The sequence below is a fragment of the Galleria mellonella genome, unplaced genomic scaffold, assembly GCF_026898425.1.
Source record: "Galleria mellonella isolate WM207_F2 unplaced genomic scaffold, CSIRO_AGI_GalMel_v1 utg109, whole genome shotgun sequence".
In the NCBI taxonomy this organism is placed as follows: domain Eukaryota; kingdom Metazoa; phylum Arthropoda; class Insecta; order Lepidoptera; family Pyralidae; genus Galleria; species Galleria mellonella.
In genome coordinates, this window is record NW_026441972.1 from 1462547 (window position 1) to 1486229 (window position 23683).

At 39.8% G+C, this 23683-nt stretch overlaps 1 protein-coding gene across 4 annotated transcripts in view; it reads right to left on the bottom strand.

The window, feature by feature from the left end:
- Nucleotides 1-1056: 1056 nt before the first annotated feature.
- LOC113511255 (protein EFR3 homolog cmp44E) overlaps nucleotides 1057-23683 on the bottom strand; it is a 38990-nt gene continuing 16363 nt past the window's right edge. For 3 of the 4 annotated variants that reach the window (XM_052892051.1, XM_052892066.1, XM_052892062.1), the window contains exons 3-20: nucleotides 23099-23249; nucleotides 22157-22309; nucleotides 21455-21553; nucleotides 20850-21004; nucleotides 20270-20348; nucleotides 18386-18542; nucleotides 17273-17343; nucleotides 16243-16437; nucleotides 15628-15800; nucleotides 15057-15160; nucleotides 12603-12723; nucleotides 11778-11919; nucleotides 11290-11406; nucleotides 10388-10508; nucleotides 8851-8948; nucleotides 5767-5934; nucleotides 4734-4892; nucleotides 3439-3578 (exon numbers count right to left, since the gene is read on the bottom strand). In XM_052892051.1, the coding sequence (XP_052748011.1) occupies nucleotides 4734-4892; nucleotides 5767-5934; nucleotides 8851-8948; nucleotides 10388-10508; nucleotides 11290-11406; nucleotides 11778-11919; nucleotides 12603-12723; nucleotides 15057-15160; nucleotides 15628-15800; nucleotides 16243-16437; nucleotides 17273-17343; nucleotides 18386-18542; nucleotides 20270-20348; nucleotides 20850-21004; nucleotides 21455-21553; nucleotides 22157-22309; nucleotides 23099-23249 (2263 nt within the window). In that variant the 3' untranslated portion in view covers nucleotides 3439-3578. Of the gene's footprint in view, nucleotides 1157-3438; nucleotides 3579-4733; nucleotides 4893-5766; nucleotides 5935-8850; nucleotides 8949-10387; nucleotides 10509-11289; nucleotides 11407-11777; nucleotides 11920-12602; nucleotides 12724-15056; nucleotides 15161-15627; nucleotides 15801-16242; nucleotides 16438-17272; nucleotides 17344-18385; nucleotides 18543-20269; nucleotides 20349-20849; nucleotides 21005-21454; nucleotides 21554-22156; nucleotides 22310-23098; nucleotides 23250-23683 lie in introns of those variants that run through there. The other variant, XM_052892055.1, reaches the window with a different exon arrangement.

The window sequence follows — 23683 nt, forward strand, 5'->3', positions numbered from 1 at the left end:
AAAAAAGTTTTTTCTCATCAATTGAAGTGAATAATTTCACACTTTGGTCTAATTGTCAAAAAAGTCAATAGAAAACATAGATATATTTTGATTTTGCACAATATTTAGCTAAATAAAGGTATCTAACATTGGTCCGACCATAGACATATCTCTGCATTGAACAAAATTCTTAAAAAAAAAATGCCTTACTTTTCTACCCTCGTGTCTTGTGAACAAAAAATAATACTAAATAACAAAATATTAAGTTTAAATATTGAATCTTAATATTGGCGACATTCAGTTCAATTTTATTTATCCGCCATTGATCCAAAATTCCTTCCTAAACACCAATTTCTATAATAATAATTACAGCCAATTATATACATACAAATAAATAGAAATAGTCATATTGCATTAATAGATTTAGTCATATAAATAATTAATTATCAACAAGTATAATAATATTAATAATAATTTAGGTAATAATTTAAAAAAATATATAATAAAATAAAAATTGTGATACAATTAATAAAAATGAAATTAATTTGCAGTAATTTCTAGTTCACAATGGAACTTGATTGTACTGCGTTACAGATTGTTTAGTGTAACTCCTTAGATTATATAGATAGAGTATCTCCATACAAATGCTTCGAAAAAACGCGTCAACTTTTTCATACAATTTTGCGTGATAAATAGTTATGAGTGATTCCTTTATAACTTCTATATTTAATTTATCTAATAAATCCTACACTTTTTTTAATGCGTAAACACTTATTTTATTTAATTAATAATACGTCAAGATACATTTTATGCGTAAATATATAGAACACTGATAAAAAAAAAGACAAAAAGTTGACCTGTTTTTGAAGCTTGATGCTGTATCTTATATAGATACAAAATCATACAAAAGTTTACGTTACTACTGCATTTGTGTTTGTATTTAAAATTTACTTGCGGATGAGTTCGGAAATTCATATTTCCAAACTTATCGACGTAAACACGAATGCAGTCTACGTACGAATCACACCAGGAATTTAGATATTAATAAGATGTTATACATAATATAAAGTAACCTTCTTAAAATTTCTGTGACCCTGGTACAAATCAATACTGTGCTAACATAATTCCAATTTATCTTTATATTCCACCACCTCTCCGGCCCCTTTTAAATGGACGCCTGTAAAGTTAAACCCCTTTAGGCATTAAACCAAATAACTTTTATTAATTCTAGAAGAGTTTTAACTAAACCATAATACCCCTATTGTGACATAGTTTAGACTATTCCCCTTGGAAAGGGATTGTTAATAATGGGACCTAGTTATCCTTTGTTAGTCGACCACCAAAGTTATTGTTAAATTCGCCACTATGGGCCAACTGACCTGCTTTCATCCTCATCTATCGTGTCTAACTGGTGCCCCACTAGGGTATACCGACAGCGCAGGCGGTATTATAGTTGATTACGGGGTAGGGATTGCTAGTAACGCGGACTACCAGTCCCATTGCTAGCAATATACCCTATCAGGTTGATTTCCACGTGTTCCCCTCTGGAAAACCATTGTGCTCTATTCCAGATGTATTCATCATAGTGGGCTAACTGGTCTGCCTTTTCATTCTCACCTATCATCCCTCACTGGCCCGTAAGCGTATACCGTTAGTACAGGCGGAGTTACCATTACATTATCATCCATTAAAAAAAAAGTTAGAGTTGATTTTTCTATACTGTGTGTGTGTGTTTTCTTTTTTATTTTATATATATCCTTATTCCATTACATTACACCATATACTCCAAATTCTTACAATTAGTAACCACATACTTGCTCTAATGAGATTCTATAGTACATTACTGCAGCGGCCAGCAACTGTGACTTACGTATGTGTCCCTCGGCTGTGCCTCGGCCCACATTTTCACATTCGTCCATCAATGCCTAGTTGTGGCCAAGGCTTGTATAGTACTTTTCTCAAACAATGCGTGGAAATTAAAAACACAATTTTACTTTTTAAGTTCAATGACGAATAACGAACAATAATAATTTTTCACGCGCCATAATGTTCCTTTTTTTTTTTTCAATAAACAATTTTTTATTTGCAAGCCAGTTCGAAATTTAAATAAAACCTTTTATTAGTTACCTCCTTGGTAGCCATGTTTCGAAGTAAAAGGTCATTCTATTTTTAAATTACAGGACAGATATGAGTTTACATAATAATTTATCTGGCCGCAAAACACGACAGATATGGATTTTCATACAACTTTTGCCGGCCGCTGCCCGCATGTATCTGGCCAGAACGGCAATTTAGATTTATCTCTAAGAAGATTGTCAAAATAATGCTCACATTTCCAAGCATGTTTGAGAAAAACTTATTTATTACATTTCTTTACAAAAATATTAATAAGATTTTGGAATGTATTCGTTTACGATTACAGATGTGGACGCAACAATTTGTAAATTAAATAAATATTGAAAATATCAACATATATTATACACAAAACACACCCAGATAAATACAAACAAACATACTATTGAATACAAATGATTATATTGCTCGGGAATCGAACCTTTTACCATTGACAGACGAAACAATATTTTAAAAACCATTAAACCATCAATACCGTCAAATAATATAGTTCTATACTTCTTAGAATGGTCACTTACTATAGTCCATGGTTTTATTATGTTGTATAGTTCACCATATTATTGCATTATCGTATTTCATCGTGTCTATAAACAAAACGTATATATGTATATAATGAAATTATATATTCAAATTTTTTACTGGGTATTATTTAGTTTATATTTAACTGTACGGTTATTACCCTTGTACATTCTACAGTTTTCTTTCAGCATCTCAAAGGTTGACTGTAAGAGATCCCTTTATGGGATAAGTCCGCCATTGTATATTAAATAATTTATCAGTGTTCAATCTGAATTATGTATAATAAAGATTTTACAATACAATACAATGATACATTAAAAAAAACATAGCAATTAAATAGTCATTAATATAAATATACAATTTCAATAATTCACAACTAAAATATGAAACACATGTCAATTTTTTTTACGGTAAATTTAATCTAAACACCCGCCATGTTCTATAATAACTTAAAATATTTTTTTTTACAGTCGTTTTAGTGCATACATACATACATATAGACATGTATTATTAAAATCGCTGTCGAAATAAACAATTTTTTTAAAGCCATGCTGTATTAGACTTTTTGCATAAACCTCCGTCATTTACAATTTTATAATCATATATTATGTATTTTGAATATTATGTAATAAATACGATAGCCCGATCCTCTCTCATTGTGGGTCAAAATTATTATGGGGGCCATAAAATGAATTTAGAATTTTTTTTTTCTTCTACTAACATAGTTTAAGTCAATTGTTAGTAACAAAAATGGATCTTTGTAATCTATAAATAAAGAAATATTTTTATTGTTATTATTTAATCCCTGCAGAACATCTACAGTGGTTATGTGTGGATAATCAAGCAGCATTAATACTTATATGGAAGCGTTAAGTATATAATAATGTAAAATTAATAACAAATATATAACCTATCCCCTCCAAAGATCATTTCTCTCTTGCGTTCATCTGAAACAGAAAATAAAAAAAAAGTTAAAAACACCAGCCCCTATAGACAAGTGGCAAGCGAATCCATCGATGGAATCGTTATCGCTAGCTAGTCTATGTGTTTGAATGAGATATCCGATGCTGCTATCTCTTTCTACCTTATGGACTCGCTAGCGATGTCAATTCCATAGACGATTTAGCTTGTCACTTGTCTAGAGGGCCAGGTGTTCACTGGGAAAGGTGACAATTTAACCATAAGTTAGTTTTACTTTTTATTTTTAATTATTTTTATATTAGCCGTTAATTATTTACTGCTTATACAATAATAAACATAAGCCTTCCTCGTAAAGGAGGGTTTTACAGTAGTTGCCTCGCTTGGCAAGCGGGTTGGCAATCACAGTTAGGCTTTAGTGACGTTTTAAGAGGAACACTGCTGCCCATCCCTCGCCGTCCCTTAGTCGTCTCTTACGACACCCACAAGAATGTAAGGGGTGGTCCATTCTATGCCGGGACCACACCGCAACTAGGTAATGGCATGTTCGTGGGGGGAAAAGGATTGTTAGTAATGGAGACTGAGAATCCCATTGCTAGCAATGTACCCAACCAGGTCGACCTCTTCGCGGTTCCCCCTGGAAACTATCATGGTTAATTCCTGATGAATTCATCATGATGGGCTAACTGGCCTGTTTTCATTCTCATCTATCACCCTTCACTGGTGCTCCGCCAGCGTATCCCGTTAGCGCAGGCGGGGTTACCATACCATTTTCACCCATAAAAATAAAATGGCATGTTCGTTACTTAATCATGCTTTAAGGGCTGAAGAGATTTGAATGGATAGGTTATATCTCAACACATAGTGTACTTTATATCATCAGCATCATCAGCATCATCATCCCGGCCATTATCTGTCCACGGCTGTGCATAGGCCTCCCCCTTGGGGGGTTTTGCCAGTATTTGCCACGCTTGGCAGGCGGATTGGCAACCACAGTTCGGCTTTGGACATGTTTTAAGAGCGACGCTGATGCCCTTGCCGTCCCTTAGTCGCCTCTTACGACACCCACGGGAAAGGAAGGGGTGGCCTGTTCTATGCCGGGACCACGCGGCCAGGTACGTAATATACTAAATGTAAATCTGTAATCTTCAAACCAGATTTTATATAAATAAATGAAGACGTACCTAGTAGAGGAACAGCTCGGGGAAGTACTTGGTGTAGGGCGGGACGCTCTGCTGGTACGACTTGGTGTTGCCGGCCGGCGAGCACGCGCCCGACGCCGGCAGCAGCGGCTCCTCCGAGATGCTGCTGAAGATCTCCTCCAGCTTCTCCTGTATCTCGTACTGGGGGAACGACGATCGCAAATAATTCACTTTTCGATTAGAAAGGATTTAGAGAATTTAGATTCTTTATATCTGTGGCTCCTTAACACAGGTTACTATATTAACCTATTTAGGAGCTCAGTTATAAAACCATATTTTTTTTTATACAACTTAGAATAGCAAACAAGCTGACGGCCCACCTGATGGAAAGTGATAACCGTCGCCTATAGACATGAGCAGTACCATGGTCATAACAGAGTATATTGTTTCGCCCGTGATACCCCCATGCGTTGCCATTCCTGAGGACTCAGGTGTTATTCCTCTGTACCCAGTAAATTCACGCCATATCCCCCCCCCCCCTTCAAACCGAAACACAGCCATGCAAACACAACTGCTTCGCGGTTGAAACACGAATGGGACAGAGATACCCGAGCAATCGACTTTTAAGGATTTTTTACTTGGAAGGATAGGTATGATGATTAACAATATGTCCATCAGGTCAACCTCCACGGTGTCTCCCGGTAAGTTCATCAAAATGGGACAATTTACCAGAGATCAACTACATAACTTGATTTTATTTTAATCTATCGTTTCTTCACTGGTGAACGATTAGGTACCGTCAGTCGAAAAAAACAGACTTGTGTAGGAATGGTAGATGACTCGAATTAATCGTATCTTAGGCAGATCATCGAAACAAAAGATAATCTTAATAGCGACATGTACACAATCACTAACGCCATCTAGTATCTGATTTCAAACTAAAACTCTTATATAAAAAATACACTTCCTAAACAACTGGTATTCCACCGGCGTATTCCAACAGTACAGGTGGGGTGTCTGTGCCATTTGTATCCCACAGAAAAAGTGGTAAGGGCGCGGGTGGCGGGTGGCGTACCTTGGGCTGCGTGAGCGTGAGGAGGTGGTGGAAGGGCGCGGTGCGGAAGGCGTTGTTGAGCGTGGCGCGGCGGCGCTCCAGCTCGCGGCGCTCGGCGTCCGACGGGCCGCCCGCCGCGCGCCGCAGCGCCTCCAGGCTCACGCCCGCAGCCTGCGTGCTGCCCGCGTGCTGCATGCACACGCACCGCCACATCTCACTAACGCGACACACACCTCCGCCCGCCCAAACAAGGCAATTCAGGACATATTCCAATGCACCAGAGTCTTTTTTTGCAATTTACCTTTACTTTTTGAAACAAAGCAAATACTGAACTTGTTATCATGGTGTTACCATATCAAATATGATGGGAGATCAATGTTAAGAAAAAAAAGCAACTTAAAATAGCAAACAAGCAGACGACCCACCTGATGGAAAATGATAACCGTCGCCATAGACATGAGCAGTACCATGGTTATAACAGAGTATACTGTTTCGCCCATGACACCTCCCATGTATTGCCATTCCTGAGGACTCAGATGTTATTTCTCTGTACCCTGTAAATTCACTCCCATATCTCACCTTTCAAGCCGAAACACAGCCATGCAAACACAACTGCTTTACGGTTGAAACACAAATGGAACAAACCGAACCGATACGACAATATAACCTTCAAGAAAAGAGCATATTCTCTTTTAAAAGGCCGGCAGCACACCTGCAATACCGTTGACGTTGTGGGTGATCATGGGCAACGGTAGTCACTTACCATCAGGTGAGCCGCATGCTAGTTTGCCCCCTATGTTGTAAAAAAAAAGGTGCACAAGCAAACGACCTTTGTACAAAGTCTCCCTCTGGTAAAAAATACATATGTAAGTGAAGCTAAACTACAAATTAAAACTTAAAATATAAACAATGTATGTATCTAATTATTGTATGGTAAAGACTAAATTATTGGCAATATCAGACTATTGATTAAAAATACTCGTAATCAACGAGTGTGTGTGAAGAGATTGATGAGTGTGGAGGAAGCGAAAGAAACGTGTTTAAATCGTAGCATTTGGTCCATTGTTTCTGTTACGTATTTTCTTGGGTCCCCCATTTGGATTTCAATTTAATATTAAAAAAAGAGTACTTAATGTGAATACTTTATTTTTCAAAGACTCAAGACAGAAGCAAAGCGTGAGACGATCGATATCATAAACAAATGTCAAAATGACAATACAGAGATTGTTTACAAAACGCATGAACGTTTGTAAACGATCCTTTCTAAACTAATTATAATTTACGACAGTTTCTGCCTACTCTAATTAGAAGCCGGCGTGAAGTATGAAGTATATGTATGTATTGGACTATAATGGTCCCCTTTCAAGAGAAGATTTATTTGTTTGGATTTTTAAAATATTTGTCACAACTCACAAAAAAAGGTATGTATTAATTTTGAAATTCAATAGTGCTATTGTTAAAGTTTTTTTGAACAACACTACAACAACAAAAAAATATTTTTTATTCATTTATTTAACCTTTAATGCACAGTAAAATTCTATGTACATATGGCGGACTTAACACCGGACGGTGTTATCTACCAGTCAACCATTGGACAAACCGAGAAATACGTAGGCTATTAAATGTATTATAATTAATAAAACGGTATTTTACCCACCAATATAAATACTGTAACGACATAGTAGTTTATAAACGCTGGACTACTGTAACATACGTTTTATTTATTCATAAATAAACAAACAGTATGTTAATATGAAGTCGAAACAAACATGGCAACATATGAGGTCTTTGTAATGTTGATTTAAGACAAATATACGGCTTCGATCTACTGCAGTATACTATATGTTAATATATATTTCAGCTGTACACGAATTTATGGGCGCTGCACTACTGTAAGTTCATTTATACTATGACAATACTAAACTTTGAACTACTGCACATTTTTTTACTGTTACAAATTAAATCAGTGTTGCTACTACTTGTTCTATTTTTTTTTTTTAATTCAAATTATCTTTATTAAAATAGACTAGTTTACAAGCATTTTTAAATAGTTTTTTTTTAATCTACGTCTACCTATAATACCACTTTGATGGTCCGCTTGCATCTGCCCTGTCGCATGTCGTGTGAACTGAACAAGTCCTCATCGGAGTGGCCCCAGTGCCAAAATTCGTTGTCGCTACGCTATCGTTTGATTAATAATAAAATCATTGGGAGTCAGTCACGGAAAATCGACTATAAAAATAGTTTTCGCCAATTTATGGACACTGCATTCATTACAACATGAAAGTTTTATGTGTATGTGGGCTATCAATCATGGAAGTTACATGCAGTTAGGGTGGCACTTGGTCAGCAGTGGGACACCACAGTCTATAACTGATTTATCGATATAAATTGTTTTTTGTAACTAGTGAATTTTTATTTCATTAAAACAATATAATTACGTATGCGCCAAAGTTCTGCATAGAGGGACGGTGGTTATGGTTGTATTTCTCTATGAACATTCTGTACTCTTCGTCCAATGCGTCGTATTGGATTCGCTGAAATGTCAGCAAATTGAAGGAAATAAATGCGACGTGACTATGAAATTACTACATCTATGGGAAAGATATTTGTTTATAATTTTAAAGGGCATGTCTAAGTGTATGTATGTATGGAAGATTTCATACGTATATGCCGATGTGTGCGTGCGTGGGTGGAGCGTGTGCGTGTGTGTGTGGTGCGTGTGCGGTGTGTGTGTGTGTGGTGCGTGTGAGTTGTGTGTACGTGCGTGCGTGTGTGCGTGCGTGCGTGTGTGCGTGTGTAGGAGTGCGTGTGTGCGTGCGTGCGTGTGTAGGAGTGCGTGCGTGTGTGTGTGCGTGTGTAGGGGTTCGTGTGCGTGCGTGCGTGTGTGTGCGTGCTTGCGTGTGTGTGTGTGCGTGCGTGCGTGTGTGTGTGTGCGTGCGTGCGTGCGTGTGTGTGTGCGTGCGTGCGTGCGTGTGTGTGTGTGCGAGCGTGCGTGCGTGTGTGTGTGCGTGCGTGCGTGCGTGCGTGTGTGTGTGTGCGAGTGTGCGTGTGTGTGTGCGTGCGTGCGTGCGTGTGTGTGTGCGTGCGTGCGTGCGTGCTGACCCGCTGCACGCCGGGCGAGCTGTGCGCGCTGTCGAGCTCGAGGCCGGCGCCGGGCGGCGCGCCGATGTCGGCCAGGCTGTCGCGGCCCTGCGCCGCGCCTGCCACAATAACACCACACTTCACTCACTACATTTACAACCAAATTATATATACTCGAACTATAACAGCTAGCATCATATGCCTAGCAACGCGATCAGTGAGAATAATCCATCTGAAACTGGCACGTCATGGAAGAAAACATGCAATGCTGCGTTGCCTATCCACTGTCAACGAAAACTTGGCACGCCTCTGACCAAGCAGCCCACTCAATGTGACTGACAGTAATTGCGGATGATCAGCAACCAAAAACAAATTTAATATCATCATCATTTCAGCCATTATCCGTCCATTATTGGACATAAACCTCCCCCATAGGCTGCTATAAAGACACAAAGGTCTGAAATTATATCAATCTGTACGGTCAAGCCATCTAATTGTCTGCGGAGGAGGCCGCGGGGCGCGGGACGCGGAGTTGCGGCGAGCGGACTCGCCTAGTGGACTGCACGCGCACATACGCGTTCTGTAAATTTAATTGTCGGGCTAAAGTTTGTACTTTAAAATCAGTAATTATTAAATCAGTCTATATTATTATACAGTCCACTCTTATTCTACCCTGAACACTGAAATATAAGGCAATGTGATGCAATAGATAATGTACAAACATGAACATGAAATATTTCTTTTATTATATTCCTTTTTAAAAGGCCGGCAGCACACCTGCAATGCCGTAGGTGTTGTGGGTGACCATGGGCGGCGGTAGTCACTTACCATCAGGTGAGCCGCATGCTCGTTTGCCCCTTGTGTTGTAGAAAAAAAAAATATTTAAACAAAAAAAAAGCCCGTTATAAATTTTGATATATTTACCAATCTACACGTCTTATTTTTACAATTAACACGGCATTTGCAATGCAAATATACAACCCACAATTAATTTACATAACAACGAAAAATTAAAAGAAAAAACAAATATTTTAAATTCGAATATGCTTCGTCATATAATTTATTCGCCAAATTTATATATAACTAGCAGCCCGCCCCGGCTTCGCGCGGGTACACATTACATCACATCACATTAGAAACCTCTAAACTTATCAGCGTTCCTCTACAATATTATGCATGTATTATACATATAAACATTCCTCTTGAATCACTATCTATTAAAAAAAACCGCTTCAAAATCCGTTGCGTAGTTTTAAAGATTTAAGCATATATAGAGGTGGACAGACAACGACAGCGACTTTGTTTTATACTATGTAGTGATGAACAATCACTAGGCCCGAGTTCCTATTCAAGCGACTTTTATACAAAGCCTCGGATTAATTGGCTATTTCTAAATTCCTCTAGTAGAGAGTAAATATTTCACTTCAATCAAGATATCGAGTACCAACACAGTATAACTTACTGTGATAACAACCCTCATATATGGACTACACTGCCTACCCTCAGATGGGGTGTGGCAATTTTGACTAGCTTCAAAATAAAAGTGTATGCGTGGTACCGGCTTCCACCCAGCTGTGCCTGTGCGCGAGCGCCAGCGCGGCGCCGGCGGCGTACGGCGACGGCGACTGCAGCCGACTCGCATCCACGCCGCACGCCTTCAGGCACTCGCACACTGCCATCTGTTGTTACCGTTGTTAATTACATTAATAGATTTCACTCATGACTTCGTGGAGAATGGGTAGACTAGTCCCCATTGCTATCAATATACCCTATCAGGTAGACCTCCACGTGGTTCCCCCTGGAAGCCATCGTGACTAATTTATTGTTAAATTCGTCGTGATGGGCTAACTGACCTGCCTTTTCATTCTCACCAATCATCCCTCACTGGTGCCCCGCCAGTGTATACCGATAGAGCAGGCGGGGTTACCATTCCATTATCATCCATTAAAAAAAAAACCTATGACTTCGTTCACGTCCGTAAGAAGTAACAAACAGACAAACTAACAAGTACTATAAATATAATAAAAGCACAAGTTTACAATGATGGATGGACGAATATTTGTTACTCTTTCACACAATAACTACTGAACGAATGATTCAGTACACAGATAGGTTACATTTTAATTTAGAACATACGAAATGCTTTCTTACTGTACTGGGTTGACTGGAAGAGATCTCTGTCAGAGATAAGTCCACCCTTGCTCACAACATTTATAAATAGATTATTTTATATGTAACTTACAAGTGCAATAAAGAATATATATATATATATATATATATATATATATATATATATATATATATATATATAAATTCGTGTTTCAACCGTGAAGCAGTTGTGTCTGGTCGATCATGAGAATGCAAGATGTGACAGTGTATAGGTCAACCTGGTTGATAATGAGGTATGCGAGAGGTGGAAGGTATGACTGTATGTGGGGAGAGATGATGAGCACCGCTGACCTGGTCGATCATGAGGTAGGGCAGCTTGTTGGGCAGCGCGGCGGGCCCTAGCTGCGGGTAGTCGGGCTGCAGCGGCGGCAGCAGGTGCGGCGCCTCCTCGCGCCGCGACTCGATTATCTGAACATGAACAATTTACCCTTGAACCCTCTTTCATGATACTTAGACCCACCAAACAGATATGCGGATGGAACTGGTACTGAAGGAGTCCTAAACTATATATGATTAAGGGTGGGATATGGCGTGAATTTACAGAGTACAGAGGAATAACACCTGAGTCCTCAGGAATGGCAACGCATGGGGGGTATCATACAGTAGGGGGGTAGCGAAACAGTATACTCTGTTATGTCCATGGTACTGCTCATGCCTATAGGCGACGGTTACCACTTTCCATCAGGTGGGTCGTCAGCTTGTTTGCCATTCTAAGTTTCTTAAAAAATATACATATATGATTTAGTTTTCAGTAGAGACAATGTAGTGTCCACGCATACCTTGTCGATATAGTCTTGCAGACGATCAAGAGGTAGCAGCACCACATGGGGTAGCAGCGCGGCGAGCGCCACCGACACGGCCACCAGGTGGCACTGCTGCGCCACCGACAGCACTGGGTTCGACACCGACGACTGCTGGATACTGCACCATATGTAAGCACATATCTTATCATCTTACCCTTATCACGATTGTAAAAATACTAGCTTTTACCTGCGACTTCGTACGCGTAGCCAACATTAAATTACAGTCGACGACTGTAATTCAATGTTTTCAACCAACTTTGAAAAGACGGAAGTTCTCAATTAATTGTGCCTGGTAATTTCATCGTGCCTCCGATCACATTATTTACAATTACTCCTCTCCATCCAAATGTTGCCTGGAAGATATCGCTCTTAGCGAATAAGGTCGCCCATTGTTTTCTCATTGTGATTATTTCTTGTAATTATTTATATTTATAATAAGTTTACTATTGTAATCTTTTGCAGGAAACAACAAAGAGTATCTATCTATTTTTGTTTGATACATTTGTTACCTCATAACTCAGCCAGTTGTGAACCGATTTGGAAAATTCTTTTTTTATCTGAAAGTATATATATACTTACAGATTGTTCTCGTGGAAATTTTATCAAAATCGGTTCAGTAGCTTGCCTTTTTAATCACAATAACTGTGGTTTTACCACAATTGAAGTTGGCTTTCTTTGTCAAAGACAATTTTAATTGTTTGCCATTGTAAGAAAAAAATAAAATTGAGTTTCTTTCAATCGACAGCTGATATTTTGGCTATTTTTACTTAAGTGACATTCTTATAATGACATAAAACTCACGCCAATATTAGCTGCATGATGTCGCATATAGTCTCCTCGGATGCGAGCTCGATACACAGCAGCGCGAGGGTCGTGTATATAGTTTCGATATTTTCTAACGTGTTCGACTCCAGCTGCAGTCCTGGAAACGGAACGACGATACTCATTAGAGTCCTGCTGCTGGACACCGCTGCGCCCACAAGTGGAAGATATAGCCTGTTTGTAAAATATGCTGGTTCTTGTATGTATATATTATTAATTAATTATATTATTTGTAAGGACAAGGATAGCCAAAGACAGAATAGAATGGAAGACTCTGCTGATTTTCACCACCGTACAACCCGCCACAAACTAAAGTTTCATCCCAATCATCTGGACGAGTGGCGGTCTTCCACCGTGCGTTTTTCAAGGCACTTTCTTCCACGCACAACCATTCTTTGGAATCCACTTCCAGCAGCAGTATTTCCGAGCCGATACGACAACATAACCTTCAAGAAAAGAGTATATTCCTTTTTAAAAGGCCGGCAGCACACCTGCATTACTGTTGGTGTTGTGGGTGATCATGGGCGGCGGTAGTCACTTACTATCAGGTGAGCCGCATGCTCGTTTGCCCCGTGTTGTAAAAAAAAAGGAGGCCTTTGTCTTTGGACAAGAGAGAGGTGACAGAACAGTTACTGATTGAATACATTGAATTGTTTATTATGTTACTTATTTAATAAAGGCTTATATTATTATTATTATTATGTATGTATCATATGTATTATTTCTCAGCTTATAGCTGGTTTTGTAGAGACAAGGACGGGATTGTTACCAAGTCACTTGTTCTCATATTTTATTTTATTCAGTAGGAATGTTAGGAATTGGACTAATGGCCTGTATCCAGTTAGGTTACTTTCTAAAATAGTGACTATATAATAGCAACGGAGCAATTGCTGGTTTTCTTTATTTGTCCATTTCATCCGTTGTCTATTTCGGCCTCCCTGAGTGGTTGAAGGCATCATGTCCTCCAAAACACTTCTGGCAGGGTTGGTTGATGTCGAGGCAGTAGCCCTATTTTCGACCGTCGCCTGCTTCATTATTATTATTATTATTTAAATTTGACTAAAATTCTCATCTCCCCTCTTAAGGAGAGGAGATGGCAACTAACCCCCGGCAGAAGCACAGTCGGCCGGGGTTCAGGGCCCCAGGGAGAGAAACCGGCGTACAATGCGGGCAGAATCTAAGAGCACCGCTTTTTGCATCTTTCCCGGGAGTGAGCCGCCTCGGAATCCCAACCGTCTGAGATGTTGTTCCAGACTGGTTGGGATAAGACCGTTCACCGACATAACGATTGGAATGATTTCGATGGACATCACCCCCCACATTTCGGTCACCTCGTGAGCCAGGTCGAGGTATTTTCTCTTTATTATTATTATTATTATTATTATGTAAGTAAAAATGCCGTCTGTTGATTTGATGTATTGCATGTATATTTTGTTCTATTTCAATTGTTTATAAATTTTCTTTTCTACAATTGTCAATATATGTAAAAAGGTTAATTCTGAACGTAGCCTACGACTCAAAATATGTGGATAGATCAGTGATTCTCAACCACTGTGCCGCGGCACTTTTGTGCGCCGCCAAATTTTAAAAGTGTGCCGCCAAATTTTGCAAATATTTAAAATTTTTGTCATAAACTATTTATGCAGTGTGTTGTAGTAAGTAAATAATTTTCATCTTTTTCTTTGTGTGCCGCCAAATTTTGAAATCGTTAAATATGTGCCGCAACAAAAAAAAGGTCGAGAATCACTGAGATAGAGCATCGAGTATTAAGAACGTATCAAAACTTAGGTAATTTCGCGTTCAGTTGAATACATTTTTAATGTTAAAATTTTCGTGAGCACACGTTATTTTCTAATGTAATAACTACCGGTTTAACTTACGTGTAATAAGATAAAGAAAGCTCGACTAATTTCGGAATCAATACGTGATCCTTAGTCATGAGCGACTATAATGCGAGCACGAGCCTGATTGATAAGCGCGAGCTGTCGCTTGCCGCATCGTCACAGATAAGATCTTTTTTATCAAAAACCACGTAAGTTAAACCGGTAGTTATTTGGGGGGAAGGGATTATTAGTAATAGTTATCCAACTGACCCATTGTCAGCAATGCATCCTATCAGGTCAACCTCCACGTGTTTCGCCCTGGAAACCATCGTGGTTAACTCTAGTGGAATTCATCACGATGGGATAACTGGCCTGCTTTCATAAGTGAAAGGTGATAGGTGAGAATGAAGGCAGGTCAGTTAGCCCATCGCGATGAATACACTTGGAATTCAACAAGAGGGTTCCCAAGGAGGTATACGTGGAGGTCGACTTGATAGGGTATATTGCTAGCAATGGGGATTAAGATCCCCATTACTAACAATCCCTCTCCGTCCCATATATGCGTATTAGAGATTAAAAATAAATTAAAATTGGGAACAGATAATGTTACCTTCGTACAGCGAGCTGAATATGGCGTAGCCATGTTTGCTTATGAATATTAAGTCTTGTCGCGAACACTTCTCTACCGTGAGGCCAAGCTCCGCGTAGTCCACGCTGGAAATACACATTTTAGTTTAAATTTCTTTTTGTTTTTTGTATGAGCTATTAAAAATGTAATTTAACTTGTTTTTAAAGCTTATAGAAAGATATATCTTTATTGTTTCCTCCATAAGATTACAATAGTAAACTTATTATAAATACAAACAATTACAAGAAAATATTACATATTAAGAAAATAATTTGCAATTTAAGATTTATAATAATTTAAGGTAGTCAAGGTATTTACCAAATGAAAACGTTGATCATCACTTATCGATTTTGTTCATGCTTACCTTCATTTCTTGGGTGCATGGCATACTACCTACTGTTCGTGCATCTCGTTCATTTCTACCTCGTATAAATAGGTTGTAGAATGAGCTCCCGATTTCTGCTTTTCCCTTATAGGTATTATATGAGGAATTTCACATGTCGTGTGACACAGCAGCGTGTGCAGCAGGCGCTGCAGCAGCGTCAGTACTCACGTGGGCGCCCGCAGCAGGCCGGCGTGGTGGCGGCGGTCCAGCAGCGTGTGCAGCAGGCGCTGCAGCAGGGCACGGCTGGGCGGCGCGGCGGCGGCCGCCAGCCGCAGCAGCGCCTCCAGGAACGCGGCCGGGAACGCCTTACTCAGCTCCGTCGTCTTGTACGTCGTGCCCACCTACGCACACGTACATACAAGCTAAACCTTCAACACCCTTATTTGAGACGTAAAATATTAATACATCAAATTGCATACAATTTGCTTAATTGCTTTCTTTTCTTATATAATTGCAAATTTGTATACCTCAATAGATAAGATTGATCATGGAGAACTTATAAGCAGATCGACCTCCATGTGGTTCCCCCTGGAAACCATCATGTTTAAATCTAGTGGAATTTGTCACAATGGGCTAACGGACCTGCTTACATCATCACTTATCACCCTTGACTGGTGCTTTGTCAGCGTATATCAATAGTGCAGGCGGGGTTACCATTCCATTATCATCCATTAAAAAAAAAAACTAGCAATAGAATTAGAAAAAAATTACGATTTTAAATATTTATAATAAAAATAATTATCATTTAAGAAGACACATAATTATATTCTAAATACAACGTACCTTAAGCAGGGACTTCAGCAGTATGGTCTGCAGCATGGCGTCCGCCTTGGTGCCCTTAGCGCCGCGCTGCGTGCTCGGCACTTTGTTCACTATGAACATCATAATGTCGATCTTCTGGAAGTCGGGCAAGTGGTCCGAGAACTCGCCCAGGGCATTAATCAACGCTTCCTGGTACAGTTTCTCGTCGGTTTCTTTCTGTTAAAATTAAAGAAACATAAAATATATAATGTGCAATTTTATAAAGAGCTTACTAATACTTAATTTTTTTTTATTTTTTTTACAACACAGGGGGCAAACGTGCACGCGGCTCACCTGATGGTAAGTGACTACCGCCGCCCATGATCACCCACAACACCAACAGTATTGCAGGTGTGCTGCCGGCCTTTTAAAAAGGAATATACTCTTTTCTTGAAGGTTATGATGTGTTCTCTTTTGTTTAGCCCTACTACCGTCCACGCACTACTTCTTATGCCACTGTGTTAAGTATATTAAGTTCGCTTTGGCTTACTTTACTACTAATTCGTTATTATTACTGTATATTTTTTTATACAACTTAGAATGGCAAACAAGCTGACGGCCCACCTGATGGAAAGTGGTAACCGTCGCCTATAGACATGAGCAGTACCATGGACATAATAGAGTATACTGTTTCGCTCATGATACCCCCCATGCGTTGTCATTCCTGAGGACTAAGGTGTTATTCCTCCGTACCCAGTAAATTCACGCCATATCCCACCCTTTAAACCGAAACACAGCCATGCAAACACAACTGCTTCACGATTGAAACACGAATGGGACAGAGGTGCCCAAGCAAACGACTTTTGTAAAAATCTTATATGAATATTTTATTATGTTATAAATTGAATATATCTTGTTTGCATATATCTTGCTTATTGTTAATAGTTACAGTACGTCAGTTAAATCCTGAGTATTATGCTTGCTTTTTATAGGTCTTAGTATCAGATCTCTTTTTGTATATTTTTTTAATATATCATACATATGCTGTTGGTATGTATTAATAAATAAATACCTCTGAATCTCTGGCCACCGACGCTCTTAGATTTGTAAGCAGGTTGTTGATGATCTCTAACACGGATGGACCTGAAATATAAAATTATTAATACATGATGTACATTTAAAAAAAAAAAAAAACAAAACAGTGCTTATTGGTATATTTTGAAAAATTTTGTAAGTAGACATCTTAATTTTTTATTCATAATCAAGAGTTAATGATTCCGAAAGTACTTCTCAGCAGAAGTACAAATTAATCCGATATTATAGTTGTAAACTGTAAAATTTTAATATTGATAAGAATTACATATCATCATACTATTCCAAGTATGCAAGTTTTTTTTTAAGCAACTTAGAATGGCAAACAAGCTGATGGTCCACCTGATGGAATGTGGTAACCGTCGCCTATAGACATGAACAGTATCATGGACATAACAGAGTATACTGTTTCGCCCACGATACCTACTATGCGTTGCCATTCCTGAGAACTCAGGTGTTATTCTTTTGTACAGGGTACCTGAGACTGCCATATTCCACCCTTCAAACCGAAACACAGCCATACAAATACAACTGTTTCATGGTAGAAACACGAATGGGACAGAGGTGCACAAGCAAACGACTTTTGTACAGTCTTCCTCTGGTATTGGCTGTTAGCTGTGGATTAGGGGGAAAAGGTAGGGTTTAGCTGTCCCATTACTAGCAATCGGGTCGACTTCCGCGCGGTTTTTCCTGGAAACCAACTTGGTTAAATCTAGTGGATTTTATCACGATGGGCTAACTGACTTGCCTTTTCATTCTCACCTATCATCCTTCACTGGGGCTCCGCTAGTGTATAAGCGCAGGCGAATTTAGCATTCCATTATCACCCATTAACAAGAACTGTGAGTGAAGTTAGTGGTGCGTCGCTTATGTGCTGTGATTTTTTTTTTATGGGTAAAAATGGTATGATAACCCCGCCTGCGCTAACGGGATACGCTGGCGGAGTACCAGTGAAGGGTGATAGGTGAGAATGAAAGCAGGCCAGTTAGCCCATCATGGTGAATTGATCCGGAATGAACGGCGCTAGTTGGGAGGACGGCCCGCCGGCTGCGTGTGGGTGTGGGTACAGGCGGGCGGCGGGCAGGCTGCGTACCGACGCTGTCGGCGGCGGCGATGGCGACGATGTGGCTGAGCACGGCGGCGCAGGCGGCGCGAACGCGGGCGCGGCCACGCGGCTCACCCGCGCCCCCCGCGCCCGCCGCCTCCACGTGCTGCATCAGCGCCTCCACCACGCTGTACGAGTACTGCGCCTGCACACCCAATCACACCATCACACTACACACTACACACTACACATACACCACGGGGGGAAAGGGATTGTTAGTAATGGAGACTGAGAATCTCATTGCTAGCAACATACCCAACCAGGTCGACCTCCTCGCGGTTCCCCCTAGAAACTATCATGGTTAATTCTTGATGAATTCATCATGATGGGCTAACTGGCCTGTTTTCATTCTCATCTATCACCCTTCACTGGTGCTCCGCCAGCGTATCCCGTTAGCGCAGGCGGGGTTACCATACCATTTTCACCCATCAAAAAAAACACATACACCACTGGACAAAAACTCTTATATTTTAGGCTTTTCTATTCCACCACAATTTTCTAAATGCCTGTTATAAGTTTGTAATAAAATTGTTTAGTACCTATGATACAGAACAGATGGCGCTGTCAAAAGGTTAGCGCTATAGTTTGATTTATTATGTAGGCTAGGTACGTGTATTATTATTGAATAAAAAACTTTCCCATGTACAACGATCCAGCATCACTGGTTTGTTTCATTTCGACGCCAGAGGACGCTCGTCTATAGTTCAGTGCATTGTGTATACAATGTCTTAACATATTTGTATATGTGTGGGTATTGTTAATATCCCTACATTATCCAGACTGATACTAACTATATTTTTTTTAAATAGTTCTTTTATTAGGATGTCAATTATATTTTAAGTTTGCAAAGCAAAATCTTATATATAAAATTCTCGTGTCACGGTGTTTGTTACCAAACTGCTCCGAAACGGCTTTACCGATTTTCATGAAATTTTGTGTGCATATTCGGTAAGTCTAAGAATCGGCCAACATCTATTTTTCATACCCGTCAATGATAAGGGTGACCCAACCCTAAATTTTTTTTTTTTGACTAATTTTATATTTTTATTTTATTATGATTTTGCATCGAAAAATACATACAACTTCAAATTTTCACGCTTTTACGATCAACCCTTGTTGTTTAATCGCGATTTTTATATTTCGCAATAAGGTTGCAAGATGACAATCGAATATAATAATTGTAGTACGATATATTTTCATGTATAGTTCTAGAAATAATGTATATGGTAAAACAAGGTTTACCAAGTCAGCTAGTTAAGTTATAAAAAAATATTTGAATGATATAAAACTCTTTTTTGTTACCTTAAAAGAATGATACACATTAATATACACGAAATAAAATGAATATTTAATTACATAAAAACAAGACAAAGAGACAACAATGGCAACAACTAGAATACCACTTGTTCTTGTAACATTGAAACAAAATTAGATTCAATTTTACTAATATAACAAAATTGTAACGACATAATGTCTAACTCAATGGTTTATTTTCTCTTCAAAAAAAGTAGTATAAGCTGACATCTTGAGATACAATTAGATATATAAGACCAATTTTGTGAGAGAATGGTGCTTGCAGTAGGTTTTGAAGAACCTGTGTTACAAGTCACCATTTTATTTTATATTGTATATCTAATTGTCGTAATTTTAAGTAAATTTTTCAAATAAAAAAATACTATGGTTTGAAAGGAAACCGCTGTACGTTTATTAAACTACAAAATTAGAGGAGCAATAAAAGAACTTAGAATCACGGATGGAGATTACTTCTTAACACTAAGAAATGAGTCCGTGATTCTAGCTCTGATTTGTCTGTAATAACAAATGACGACGGATTATGATGTAAATAGACAATGAGTAGATGACAACGGTTACCTGAATTGAGAACATGATGATCTTGAAGGTGTGAACAGCGAAGTCGTTCGGTACCCACAGCTCGTGTCGATCGAAGTGCCTACAACAGTAGAAAAATAAGTATTAAACACATGAAAGCGAAAGAGGTGATGGGAGTGGTGGTTGTGGTGCTGGTGATGGTAGTAATGATAATGATGATGATGGAGGTAGTGATGGTGGTAGCGGTGGTGATGATGGTAGCGGTGGTGATGATGGTAGTGTCGGTGGTGATGGTAGTGGTAGTGATGATGGTAGCGGTGGTGATGATGGTAGTGGTGGTGGTGATGGTAGTGGTGGTGATGATGGTAGCGGTGGTGACGATGGTAGTGGTGGTGATGATGGTAGCGGTGGTGATGATGGTAGCGGTGGTAATGATGGTAGTGTTGGTGATGGTGTTAGTGGTGGTGGTGATGGTAGTGGTGGTGGTGATGGTAGTGGTGGTGATGATGGTAGTAGTGGTGATAATGGTAGTGGTGGTAATGACGGTGGTAGTAGTGATGGTGGTAATGGTGACGGTTGTGGTGGCGGTGGCGGTGGTGGCGCATGAGGCTGGTGTTCGCACGTGAGCACGGGGCGCAGCACGCTGCGGATGTGTCCGAAGGAGGCGCGGCCGACCAGCTCGCGCAGGCAGCACTCGGCGAGCCGCGGCGGCTCCTCCTCCGCGCCGTCGCGGGCCTCCGTCTCCATGCACGACACCGTCTCGTACTTCTCCGCACTCTGCCAACGATTCATATTCACCTTTATACCAGATGCCTTACAGAGTAGGATTGCCCGCTCAGAGAATAAGCCAGAGCTGGGAATTTGTCATTTTCTCAGACATTGAAACCTATGTGACATACGCCAAATTACACAAAGTGCCAAATAATGACTCGATATAGACCTTCCGGAACTGTCTCTACGGATGGACCCCGGTATCTTACCAAAGGAGCATCTGTAGAGTCAAAATTCCTGGTCTCCTGAGCCAAAACCCTGGTAATTTAGTCTAAGAAAGGGACTACAGTCAATTATTATTATTATTACAGACGTTCTTTGTCCACTGCTTTCCCCGTTAGGGTGGTAGTTGCCACGTTTGGCAGACAGGTTGGCAACCGCAGTTGGGCTTTTAGAGAATTATTATTATTGACGAATTATGCAGAAGTATCTTAAGAATCCTGCTTGGACAATTACCTGCATATTATAAAGCAAAGATGGCACAATCTTGTCCATGTGCTGTGCTTCCCATATATTCTCCACGAGGTCGTCTGACACCGTCTTCCTTATCACACCCTGGAACAATGTAAAAATCATATGAATATACCTTCCTATACTAAACACGTTATCTTTGTTCAATAAGAGTAACAGTAACGATTCTCACTCTGCCTTCTTCTCAGCTGAAAGATCTTTCCGGAGTTGGAGGGGATTAGAACTAACTTAAAATAGGAAGGAAAAAATATATAGGTTTTGAAACTTTATGATCGACACATAAAAAATTTCCTGGTAGAAAATTTTGAATATATTTGCATCTCCTTCATTCTCCTTGCATCAGTTTACTTCTGAACTTTGAAATCACACTTTCCTATGCAAACAGTGTCGACTGAAAATTTATTATATGTAATAAATTTATAATGTTCCCATTTAGAGAGAACTAGATAAATTATTTATTCATCATTACAAGCGCATAATTCATAAGCGAAACTAAAAATGTTTGTTTATGTGTCTCTGCATGGATTTGTGGATGGTGACAAAAGACAATCGCCTTAGCATTCAACTGCGGAGTACCCGTAGAGTTGACTTTCTGCTGATAACTTATAGAGGATAGGATTACATTACAGGTTTCTCTGCTGCCAATCCCTGGACAGCCTCTATGTTTGGCAAAAGACAAAATATTACCTGCAAGCCCTGTATGCCGGCGAGGCGGATTTTGTCCCTGGTGCTGGTATCGCCGTGGTTGCTGTGGCACATCGCGGAGAACTTGGACACGAAGAAGTCATAGCGGCGGTGGTACGACGGCGTGTCCTCCTCTATGTTCGCGAAACGAACGAACTGCAAACGCCAGAAGTTATACGAGATGAAATCTCTAAATCCATATGCAGATCCAGATTGTGGATCTAAGCATAAATAAGGCTTACTGAAACAGTTCTATTAGAATATATCATATATAGACATTACCAAACAAAAAATGTGACCCTTTTTCACAAATTTTTTTATACCACTGAGGTGGCAAACAAGTATACGGCCCACTTGATGGTAAGCGGTTGTCGTTGCTTATGAACAATACCAGAAACATTACGCGCACATTTAACCTCTTTATCCCTTTTTTGAAGAAGCCCATGCTGTAGTGTCTTAGAAAAACCTCGACAGGGGGGAGCTCATACCAGAACCTAAGTGTTTGTGGGAGGAATCATCTCTAAAACCGCGCTGTACGCGACCAACTAAGCTCTTAGGTATGGGGTGAACTTCCTATCGATGGCTAGCTGTACGATAGTAGAAGGTGGCCGTGAGCATCATATTGAAGAATTCTTCTAAGCACATTCCGTTGTACAAGCGGTAGAACACGCAGCGTTAGGCAAAATCTCTTCTAAGGTTTAAGGGCTCGATACCGCTTGTAAGCCTGGGATCATTTGTGGTAACTTTGTGGCAAATTGAGGAAGACTTATGTTCAACTGTGTACGATATTATTGGAGATTTAGATTCCCGTGTTTTTTTATTTAAATAAAAATATTACGTAACTAGTTGTTTAAACCCCCCTCCCCCCCGTTGCGTTATGTAATACTTGAACGACCCCTTACCTTTAATCTATCAGATTACGAATGCCAAATGACCAATACTCACGCTCTGCGTCGCCAATATCTGGAGCTGGGGGTCGGTGGACTCTAGCAGTTTTTGTACCATCTTGAGGAACGACTCCACGAACAGGTTCAAGGTCTGCGAGTGGCATGCTAGCAGCAATTGGTCCATCGCCTCCATGGCTATTATCACGAACCTGAAGTAGAGTAAAGGGGTAATATTTGAACTAATTTTACCAGAGGGACACCTCTGTCTCACTCGTATTTCTGCCGTGAAGTCGTATTTATGCTTGCACGGCTGTTTCAATTAGAAGGGTGGCGTATGACTGCAAAATTGGAGGGTACGAGACCATTGTACAATAATTAATTCGTTAACCTAAGATTACCGCCTTACTGTACTTATGTACGGGTGCAGATGGCTCAGGACAGTTCCTTATTGCAGTCTATAGGAGAGGCCTATGTTTAGCAGTGGACATTTGCGTGCTTCTTTACTGTATATCCCACTGATGTATTCGACTATATCATGAGCGGGTATACATGACTGTTGATTTTTCTTTATTCATCAGTAACTTAATTGTGAACTAAAAGTCTCGGGAGCACTAGTGGGACCCACCTGAATCTCACAATCCTC